The 11,999-nt window shown below is 35.6% G+C and overlaps 1 protein-coding gene and 1 long non-coding RNA gene across 2 annotated transcripts; one reads left to right on the top strand and one right to left on the bottom strand.

Moving 5' to 3' along the window:
• LOC124444280 (succinate--CoA ligase [ADP/GDP-forming] subunit alpha, mitochondrial-like) lies at window positions 1-10,990 on the bottom strand. The gene is made up of 12 exons (XM_046994859.1): window positions 10,949-10,990; window positions 9,604-9,707; window positions 8,659-8,775; window positions 6,897-7,040; window positions 6,183-6,251; window positions 5,250-5,307; window positions 3,978-4,061; window positions 2,799-2,876; window positions 2,209-2,349; window positions 1,346-1,395; window positions 378-449; window positions 1-307 (listed from the first exon to the last, which is right to left on the bottom strand). Exons 1-12 carry the CDS (start codon window positions 10,974-10,976, stop codon window positions 281-283), a joined length of 972 nt encoding a protein of 323 aa, XP_046850815.1. The 5' UTR covers window positions 10,977-10,990; the 3' UTR covers window positions 1-280.
• Window positions 10,991-11,098: 108 nt separating this feature from the next.
• On the top strand, window positions 11,099-11,754 carry LOC124444144. Its single transcript, XR_006947848.1, has 2 exons — window positions 11,099-11,246; window positions 11,411-11,754. It is a non-coding gene; the product is annotated as an uncharacterized LOC124444144 (long non-coding RNA).
• Window positions 11,755-11,999: the final 245 nt, after the last annotated feature.

Here is an 11,999-nt window from a genome sequence, read left to right as displayed (position 1 = left end):
TTCAAAAATATTCATGTATCTTTAGCTTGCATTTTTCATAAGAAATGAATCCGAATGATATTACCATTTGAAATACGCGTCTATATTCAACACCACGCTTCTTAGCTCGTCTGCAATATGTGGAAAAATTGTTCCGTTTTTTCAAAATTAAACTGCTTGTTGCCAAGCTTCGACTAGTCATCAAATTTTCAAATCATAACAGGTGGAGATAAAAAACATGCCCAGAAGTTTTTTTTCAGCATTGGAGATCTGCATGTAGCCAAGTCCCTCAACTCCAACGCTACTTATTCAGATTTCCATCTAACGCCTAAAAATTTAAAAATACCAATCAAAACCATCTTTGAGATCAAAGTAGGAACGAACAAATGCAGTACTACCTGTTTCATCGTGTTCCCCATTTGGGCAGGTGAGTTCGTAACAATCACACCAGCGTTTTTCAAGCTTGCAATCTAAACGAGCAACGAAATCAGTTCGCACTGGCATTCAGCTCATAATGACGTAATGTATTTACAGTTAGTCAGCTGGATGATCGCAATCTAAAGCTTTTCAGTGGTGATTCCAGTTTTCACATGTATTTACCAAGCGATAGAAATCTAGAGAACATCACTTTAGAAGATAAAAAGTGCTCAAAATCCACAACTATTATAGCGCAATATACTTATGTTTATGTCATGTAAAAAATCTAGTTGATGTAAGAAATTGCTTTGAACTATATTGGTTCATGTCGGTAATGATAAAGGTCATGGATTTAGGCTTGTTTGTGTCTTGTCTTATTTGAAGACACGGAATTTCTTGAGTTGTTTGTGACGAATAACAACAACTTATTTTATATACTACAGAATTTCAAACGACATGTTCCTGTATTTATTACATCATGTTCTGGAACAATAAAAGCTACATATACGTTAGCTATATTCATTTTCACACAATTTTCACTCAATGGCAAATACTAATCTCTTTCCAATCGTATTTGGTATGTCAAACCTTGGCTTGAAAAGAGCCTCTATACTACGAAGCATCGACTTTATGTATTTATGTAATCAGTGTATATCAGTGCACGAGACAGTTGTCTTCATGTCTTCAATTTTCTCCAACAAATCATTTGCATTAAAGTGTAAAAGTGAGTCAAGAAGTGTTTCTTGTATTTTCAAACGCTTTGCTGCTGACGTTCTTTTAATTTTGTTGATATATTAACTGCCTGATGTTTTTCTTTCGATGAAGTAACATACTATACGCGGGCATTGTACATTCATCATTCCGTCAAGCCCCGGGCACGAATTCGAAAGTATAAGTTTCTAGACTTTCATCTTCTTATTTACAAAAACATCCGGGATGTATAAAATACCTTATTCTCGGCTCCACCCTTACCACCAGAAATAATAGCACCAGCATGACCTATATAGAATATGAAGATTTGTGTTTAAACTAAGCGTTGTTGTTAGTGTACGTATGTATGACAAATAACACGCAGAGCGATAAAATTGGAAATCGGGATTGCAGCAAGTGGCAACATGAACATTGTGTTGAGAGGCTTTTAGGCGGTAACCAGGGGCCCCGCAAAAGCTTGATCAGCCGCTGACAGTTGATAGTAGCAGCCTGCATTGTACTAATTTTTATCATAAATGTACTTTGATATTTTTCCTGAACGAGTCTATCTCAGTGTCGCTTCATTAGTCTCTATTGCTCCAGAAATGCTTCCGGTTGCGCAGCCCAACTTCAATAAACATTTACAAAGAAAACAGTTCTTGATGTGGTGTTTTTATTCTTTGCATTGTTTTGTAATTATTCATTTTCACACGATTGCAATTGTGGAAATCTTTGCTTATTTTCTTTGCTTATCTTTGTAAGCAACTGCCGACATGCTTTTCTGAATGCGAAAAGAAGCTTATTCAGCTTTCACCGTTTTTCTGACAAACAGGTTGCAGTATTTACAGTGAAGTTACATATTTCCACAGTGCCATTATACTTTTTTGTCACAGTCAAACAACGGACTCATATAGCTAGACTTTCCAGTTCTTTACGAATGTTGAATGATTATATTCTTTGCGAGCACATGAAAGTCAAACAGCTATGACATATTTCAACAATTAGATATATTATATTCGACCTTACCCATAAGTCTACCAGGAGGAGCAGTTAGTATATTATATTAAATCTTACCCATACGTCTATCAAGAGGAGCAGTTAGTATATCATATTCCACCTTACCCATACGTCTACCAGGAGGAGCAGTTAGGCCAGCAATAAACGAAACAACTGGCTTTGCATTTTCTCCTTGATTATGCTCCAGCAGAAATTCTGCAGCTTTTTCCTCAGCGCCACCACCAATTTCACCAATCAAAATAATACCTAAGAATGGACAATGGATTAGCATAACACTCTCTTCTCATGACACATTGGCACAACACTCTCTTCTCATGACACATTAACACAACACTCTCTTCTCATGACACATTGGCACAACACTCTCTTCTCACGACACATTAACACAACACTCTCTTCTCATGCCACATTAACACAACACTCTCTTCTCATGACACATTAACACAACACTCTTTTCTCATGACACATTGACACAACACTCTCTTCTCACGACACATTAACACAACACTCTCTTCTCATGACACATTAACACAACACTCTTGTCATGACACATTAACACAACACTCTCTTCTCATGACACATTAACACAACACACTCTTCTCATGATACATTAACACAACACTCTTCTCATGACACATTGACTCAACAAAGCCATAAGGTCGAATCTAATTTGTATAGGATATATTTATAAATACCTTCAGTTTCAGGATCTTTAAGAAATATATCCAAACAATCCATGAAGTTTGTACCATTGAAAGGATCACCACCAATACCTGGTGAACGAAATTGAATTTGTGAAAACGAACCCCATTGTTGGAGTTGAAAAACAAAAAAATGTACTGCGAAAAACTTGCGTTGTTTTCACCAGTGACACTTTGATATAATTATTTTTCAACTAATTTTTTTTCGAAATTTCATTTCAAAAGCAACTTCGTTATTGATCATGCAGCCAGGCAAGATTTAAAAATTAAACACGAAACAATAAAATGTGTTTGAAAATCACGCCTGCTGCTCCTAAACAAACAACTTCTCCTTCCATTTAAAAAGAGTCCAATCAGGTGACCCGGGGAAATTTGCCCAGCCGTGACATCCAAACCCGGGGTAAATTTCCTTGGAATTCACACTCCCCTGAAAAAGGACGGGGATTTTTCAGTGTGTTTATCACGACATAACATTACTCCAATCTGAACTATCTCTTTTGAACATTGTGGAAAGTTCTGAGCATGTTCTCCAGAGGAATGAATTATGCCTCGGTCATGAGCAACCACTTCTAGGAAATCAACGATGTTCCTCTTTTTTTGTCATCAAATTTTGAAATGTGATCAATACGAAAGATAATTTTATAATTTTAATTTCGTGCAAATGTGATATTTTTGCTTTTCACGAACGAGAAAGGAAAGACTGGTTAAAATTTGTACAACACTTTGTTTGCTGATGCGACGTAGGAAAAAACAGTTCAACATCAGTTTATAATCAAAACTATATTGCTTTTAAATTTTCATTACATGGTGTAGCTAAAACTTTTATTTTATCTGAAAGGGATAAACGACACGAAAGATTTTCTTCCAACACAAGTTTTAGAGCCGGTAAAACGGCATTGTAAAAATGGGTAGCGTCAGAGAGAAGGACATATTGGGATTGTCAGTGCTTCCACTTAGATTTAAGACCTAATTTACAAGAATGCTTACAGTTATATTTCATTTGATTAAGTAAAACCAAAGATGTAGAAATGTAATAAAATGTGAAATTAAGAATATCACACTATTCACTTGTCTGGCAAAATGATAATCCATTCCATATAATGATAATCCATTAAATTCATATAATTTCTCTATGGTAAAATGAGCATTGTTTCATTAACAAGATTGCCTCACCTATACACAGCGACTGTCCAAGTCCGGCGCACGTCGTTTGATGAACGGCTTCATATGTTAATGTTCCCGATCTTGAAACTATACCTGTTGCACACAACACAAGAAAAACGAGAGTAAACAATGGCCCCTGAAGCTGATACTCTTATAAAGAGTAGCAAAATGAAATGGATACATAGATTTGGTAATAAAAACATGGCCGCCGAGAGTAACGAACATGGAGGAGGAGCAGGGGGCATCTAAAATCAAACAACGGTCCTCAATGCAATAGTCCCTAAAAATTGGGGAGCTCGATGCACGAGACCATTGCCAATGGGAAAAGTTCGGAGAAAAGAAATTTCAAATCATGACGTCATTCCCCACAGCATTTCACTCATTGTAAATGGAAATCACTTATAAAATACGTGATGTAAAACAGAGACTTTGTCGTGGCGACAAATTTAAAATTGTCTTAAAAAGACTGAATGGTCAAATACTTCTTAAAAGAACTGTTTAAGCCAGAACAAAAACCAACAATTCTAAAAGAACTGTATTTAAAGCCAAAGGTGTGAACGTTTATTTAAATGAGAGCTTCAGAATCATGCAATATTTATAATATTACCAAAGTCGACGTCATCTCTATAAATTGAGAGATGACGTTTAAAACAGAGATAAATGAAACACGTAATCTTTTCGCCAACAGGATGCATATGTATAATACAAGAGAAAAAGAGATAAATTTCTCATTATATTTGGTTTCAAATGCAGTTGGCTTGTATAAAGTTCGATGCTTGAAACAGGCCTTGATCAAGTTTTAGGATTCTGCTTAAGAAAAGAATTACAAGACGATTGTCGTTATAAAACAAGAACAATACAACACGTGCGCTGATTGGTCAATATAGCTGAGTTTGTATTAGCCTATGCAAACCGATTTGAACTCAATGAATAAAATCAATTAATGAGAATTTGCCAGTCAATCATGAATATATGATAGAGGAAAATTTAAACGCTTATTGCTTTGAATTTATCTGTTTCGCATTATTGCTGTTTTATAAAAGATATTTTTCGTGATTGCACTGGCTAATGCAAACATCGAAGACGTTTGTGCGAACTCTTGACCGTCGGTCTCCGGCTTACACTGATCAGCTCTCGAGTTCTCCCAAAGGTCTCCTCGGTTCGCAAAAGCCTGTACAAACACAGTAAACATCTTTTATTTCTTAACTAAAAGACGTTACCTGGAGGCACAATCACGCAAGAACTGTTTCATGCCTGCTAAAAACTGTAATATATACATACCTATTGAACCTTTCTGATGAATATGACCAGGCATGATTCCGATTTTACATTCGCCTGGCTTGAAATTAAAAATGTCGATACTGAAATAAGTATGGGAACAACGATTTTCTAGTAAGTGTGGTGTATACTTACCTGTAATAAAAGAAATAAAACAGACACTTTGTGTGTTGTGGTGAAAACCTAAATACTGCCTTCAAAAAGCGCAATTGCCGTGGTGAATAGCGAAATGATATTAATCCTGAAACGGTTTTATACGCACATGAAAAACATGTGACTTGGACGAGATTTGAGCTCGCATCTTCGGAATACTAGCCCGCTGCACGACCTGTTGATCTACCAAGCCCACAGGGATTGAAGACGAGTCAAATCTGGTCGAATGGCGAAAAATTATAGGGTTTCCAAAACTCTTTGACTCTATAACTCTATAACTCCAAAACTAATTCCAAAACTTGAAAAATAAAACTCCAAAAACTCTGAAACTCTAAAATTCCAAAACTCTATAATTTTTGGTTATTTATGCCATATTTTCTAAGGAACTCTGTATTTCTTGGCCATCCGACATGGCGATTGCGCTTTTCAAAGAATGAATGAGGAAAACACTCAAGAGGCAAGAAGGAAAGTATTTTCACCAGAGCAGAGAAATTACTTATAGGTGGAGTACTCTTCGGTGGTTCATGAGTTTATGGGATCTGGGAACTAGAAAGTCCTTAACATCAAAGAGAATCGAGCTTTGTACTAAAACACAAATGACTGAGATTTTTTGAAATTTTTTCGTCCGACAACGAGCGCACTGTTTTAGAAAGACAGAAACATTTAATTCAATCAGACACAACTGAACAAATGAACAAACACCCACCCAAATAAAAGAGGACAGTACTCCCCCCAACGTCTAGACAAAAAGGTTGGGTTTAGTAATTACAATATAAAAAATACCTTAATGATTCCAGGACAATTTGGCCCAATAAGACGACTTTTGTTCTGTCTAACAAGTCGATGCTTTACCTAAACGAACGTGTTAACCGTTAATTTAGACATATTAACCAGCATGATCATAAACCAGGGGCCGGGGTTAAAGGGGACCCCTTAAAAAGAAAAAACAACATGACAGACATTGTTGTAGTTCAACATATACAATCAAAGTATACACTTGTAATAAAGAACTTGAATAAAGTTGGCATTAAAATGATTATTAATCTGACAACAACAAGAATTTTAGTCATTAGAGACTTTAAGCTTGGCATTAACGGCAAACCGCAAAATTCAGGTGATCATGGCTTTGCAGCTTACGTTGCGGTTTGTGGTTCAGGTTGTAACAGCAAGAGGAACTTCTTGCCGTATGTTATCTACGGCAAGCCTTTTAGTACTTTTAATACAATGTAAATTTGTATTAGGTCTATGGCTCAATGTTATATTTTTATGTAAGTACAAAATACGAATATGCTATCGACAAACTTTTATCAAAACATGAAATTTAGCTCAGGACAATGGGAATTGTAAAATACAAATGCAAAACGGTAAGCGGGTAGTCAAATGTGTACATCTTGTGCATTAAAATATTGTAGTCAAACACTCTCCTACCCAAAGTGCTTTCGGATGGATATTGTAAAATTTGTTGATCATTCTGTACATGTATTGATATTAATTTACCTTAACCATATCATGCTGTGGAATTCCTTCAGTAATTGCTACAATTAAACCTATCTCAGCATCCATTGCTTCCATAATGGCATCTTTTGCAAACTTGGGTGGAACAAATATCACTGTCGCGTCACAATCTGTTTCTTGTTTTGCCTATAAATGTGGCACAACCATACATTAAGTTAGCGAGAAAACTAACAATGTTCAATTTGTACATGGTATTGGCTAAAATATAAATATAGCACATCATTTCTTCAGACAAAAGGAAATGTCATGCAGTGCCAATATCCCTCTAGGAAATAATCTATTTAGATAGAGTTGACCATTTTAAGAACATTTGCTATATATCTTATAAGACGAAAATTTGATCTTCCTTGACTTTTTGTGCCTCCTATATCGAGCACTTCATTTTTGAGTTAACATCAAAAACTACAGCGTTAAAAGCAGCGTGTTCTCCAATGTAGCTACTTCACGTCAGGTGAACTAGACCCAGTCACAGCACCTCACGGTCAAACACAAAAAAAGCGAACATTGAGGCCCAAAATCTTATGAAATATATTGAAAATATTATTAAATCGTCAACTCTATTTAAATTGATTATTTCCCTGAAGGTGATATATGCACTTTAATAGCATGCAAACTGGGTTATTTGTAATAGGATATCAATATGTTTTATAATACGGTTAAAACATCAACAAAAATATGCAAACCAATGAAAGTTGACACAAAGTTGTAATGCACTACATGGTATGATAAATGCACATTTGAATTATTACTTTATTGTTGATTGATATTCAGCTTAAAAGCAGAATCTTGGATGTCAATGTTTGGAGGTCGGCGCCGTTTGTGGTCAGCAGTTCATGGATGATAGTTACGCTGAGCTATGTATATACGTGTACTAAGGCTATGCAATGAACACAGGCTAACAGATATGACCACAGGCAAAGTGGGAATCACTCTAGAAGCACTAATATGGAGTACGCGATGACACTTCGTCATGCAATTCCTCCGGCACATGTCACGCTGATCCGAATGAACAGCGGAGTATATGAAGAACCGTTGATTAAAGAAATTAATTAGAAAGCAAAATGAATCAAATACAAACAATAAAAAAATCACACGCCACAAAGCCGCATGCAGAGCAATTATGATATTTGCTAGCTGGGACGTGGAATGCACCCAATAAGCTAAAGGCAGCCAACGCTGAAGGCAGCACGGCAGTGATGCTAATAAAATAGTTTGAATTACGTCATACAACGCCAGTATGCTAGTTCCCCCGGAAGTCAAGCAAATCAATACATCCAACGTTAACTTAGCTTAACTCAATTAAGCCCATTTAATGGAGTATATGTTTTAATATCAATTTGATTGTGACATCGAAAAACATGCACATCATTTTTTCTCAACTAATTCACACGTCGCCTTGAGTACGACATACGTAATAGGCATGGACAGATTTTCTCGGTGGGTATAGGGGTCCCCGAATATCAGATTTCACGCCGACAAATTAAATTATTCACCCCTCTAAAAACAATTTACTCCCCCCCAATTTCTAGCAAAACAAATCAGAGGTATATTAAACTGAGTTTTTCTGGGCCACTACCCAACCACCCCAAAAACCTATACATTTACTTTCTCTTGCTTCACTTCCTTACCAGCTCACCCCCCCCACAACAATTTTTGTACCACCCCTGTGAAAAAATACGAAAATATGCACATGATAATCAGTAGGCTGATAAAAGAAGATAGATCTACGTATATGAACTCACACCTCAGCAACTGAATTAAAAACAGGTAATCCCAAATGTTCCTGTCCACCTTTACCAGGAGATACTCCTCCAACCATATGGCTACCATATTCAATGGAATGCTCACTGTGAAAAGTTCCCTACCAAAAAAACACATGCTAAATTGATTTGTTCAACTTGTTTATAGTTTATAGAATTGTACACGCTCTACAAAATTAAATTAATTGAGAGATTGGCCATGGACATCGTGACATCCATGGTTAGTGGAAACTATCACTGCAAAACTATAAAATCAAGGAATTGAGCAACCATCTTTCTTTGCTATTATATGGCAACAAGTAGGTTGGCAGTTTACTTTGTGTATAGACCGAAATCTGTTCCAAAAATTGTCTAACTGATTAACATTTGTATGGAATATGCTTGAATGGTGGATTTGGTAATTGAGATTTGACACATTATTGTGGCTAATTGTATTATGGTAGAAAAGGATGATGGAAAATCAAAAAGGAAGATGGAAATACCAGGTCACTGAATCCTGTCAGTGAATTGAATAAATGATGCCTTAATTTTCATGCCTAACATTCGATATGTTTTCCTCTATACTAGCTCTATACTAGCTACGTAGGCACATCTCCTCACAATCGCAAGACATGTCTTAGTCAAGGACAGTGAGTGGAAAGAACAAAGAAAATGGTTTGGTATAATTGTATGCAGGGTGAAACAAGAATGTTAATTGGGGGGGGGATATATATTCATATATTCAGCTCTGCCCTGCTGACTTCTTTTGTCTGCGATGTCAATTTCAAAAGAAATCAGCAGGGCAGAGCTGAATATATGAAAATATACCCCCCCCCAATTAACCTTCTAGTTTCGCCCCTGATTGTATGCCATAGTTTTGTACACTCCTACAGTTTGATACTCTAAATATAATAAAACTATTTAATCATTAACATTCAGACAACTCTTACTTGCTTTCCGGTAAAGCCTTGGCAAATAATTTTTGTGTCCTTGTTGATGGACAAATTTTTTCTTGTTTCTGTGTAACAGAAACGAACCCCAACCTTTTGAATAGCTGTAAAAGCATAGGACAAAATGGTAGGTGACTGGTGAAGTATTATAATTTTCTGTTGAACACTTTTACTTCAAACATCAATTTTCTTAAAAATGTATGTATGTAATATTAATGTCATGTGAAAATCATTATGTCAAATTAATGCAACAGGGTTTGTGGCAGATTGATAATTGTCGAGTGGGAGTTATAATCCTTAGTCAGAATTGATTTCAATAGAAACTAATAAAGCAGAAATGGATATATGAATATTAGCCCTAGCTTTACCCAATTATTGCAACTGTCCCTGGGCAACACAATGAAATAAGAAAAAACCTTTAGGACAGTAACAAAGCTATTAAGTTATAAGCTATTTGACAGAAAATTCGAGTCTGGAAAATACATCACTTTTTGACAAGATGGTGAGTGTATTGATGCTGGCTTTGTAAATTATTCAATAAAACAAATGAAACAGGTTTTATCAAATATTTTACAGCAGCTCCATGCCCATTATAAAACAACAATAATGAAATGCATGTGCCAGTTGGTCTATAGCTGAGTATGCGTTAGTCATGGAAAATCGGTCAATTAATTTAATTTAAGAGAATTTGCAAACAAATCATCAAGACATGTTATAGGAAAAATTACAAAATTATAATGTTTTAATTTTATCTGTTTTGCATTTTATGAAAGAAAGAAAAGATGTTTTTCGTGTTTGCACTGGCTTATGGCATCCTCAGAAACATCTGTGAGAACTCACATGCAGGTGCAAACTTTCAACCTTTGGTCTAATGGTCTTCTGTTTCCGTTGATCTGCTCATGAAACATCTCTTTGGCTTGCATAAGCCAATGCAAGCACAGTAAACATCTTTTATTTCTTTATAAGACCAACTTTAACGAATGTTATACTTATAATGACTGCAGCTCAATTAAAAGAAGTATGAACTGAAGATGTGCAATGGTATATGAAAAATCTCCAATGAGCAAATTAAAGGCTTACTTTCCGGAGTAGAGACAGTTATAAATTTATCAATATAAATGAGAGCAAAATGTTTCTATTCTAATGTAAATCTTTGAAGAACTTAAGAAATATCTGAATTTTCTCAAAAAACCATTTAAACAAACATTCCCCAAGTCTCGTCAGACAGATACTATATAGAATAACCAACCATCTTGCTATCACTTGTATCCCACAGGCAGCATAAAGAACTAAAACTGTCAACCCACAAATTACACAATCACAATCTTTTGCTTGTACAACTTACCTTGTCTTCCACAACGTAAAAACGCCATATTGGATTGAAACTTCAAAGGAAGAAACGGCGGCAAAATAGGGCGACCGTTTCCGAAAATGGTTTTTCGACTTCCGACGATTTTTGCGTGTCTCGGGCATTGGTTTCGTGGAATTCGCGTGAAAAAATTATATGGCTTAATGGCATAATGGCATACGAAAATAAAGAAAGAAAGAACATTCAAAATTCTGAAAAAAAGATCACGCAGCATGTACTTTCTCGAGGAACTATGGTGTCAAGAATGATAAATCCAGAACTATTTATTCGTCCAGTAAGCGCATTGTTTTGTTGACTCAAAATTGTTCAGTTTTGTCTGTTTTGTGTCTATTTTTTTCTGTCTGTATTCCAAAGCCCTCGTCAGAAAATCAGAACATCAACTTGCTGGCTTAAGTTCTTATTTAATATGTCATAAAACTAACGCATCTGTCGTTTTAGAACAAATTTGTAATGGGAATTGGTGTGCTTATGCTAACAGGAAGTATCATTTACTTAGCATATGCCAATTCTGATCAAAAGCATGGACCATCAAGAACAAAGCAGAAGACAAGCAGGCAAATAAAATCCAAATGGGACTAACGATTTACAGCTCCGAAGACAGTATTAAGTTCTTAAAATTTGAATTTGGTATAGCATTTATTACAGAAAAACAAACTAAAAACTGAGGATTTTTAATTTTTGTTTAAGCACAAACACAAATACCAAAGGCGATTGCAAATGTTTCTTTTTCAATGTTTATCAATCTCTTGACAAATATATATGGCATATTTTCTAAGTGTTAACAATACGAAAAACACCCATTCCATGCCAATTCTTCACTCAAACCCTTAAGAACTAGTATCTCCTTGTTCCCTTTGATAAAGAAATCTTCATGCATGTAATTGCTTAACAGCAGAAATAACCAGGGGCTGATCCAGAAACCACAGTGTGTACCATTCCTGAAATAGGACACCCATTCTTTATGCCATTTTTCAATATATTTTATACCGAAATCTGTTTGTTATCACTACTATTGCAGATGACACAT

Source organism: Xenia sp. Carnegie-2017, unplaced genomic scaffold, assembly GCF_021976095.1.
Source record: "Xenia sp. Carnegie-2017 unplaced genomic scaffold, XeniaSp_v1 HiC_scaffold_21, whole genome shotgun sequence".
Classification (NCBI taxonomy): Eukaryota; Metazoa; Cnidaria; class Anthozoa; order Malacalcyonacea; family Xeniidae; genus Xenia; species Xenia sp. Carnegie-2017.
The sequence above is the reverse complement of the archived record's forward strand: the minus strand, read 5'-3'. Positions and strand labels throughout refer to the sequence as shown.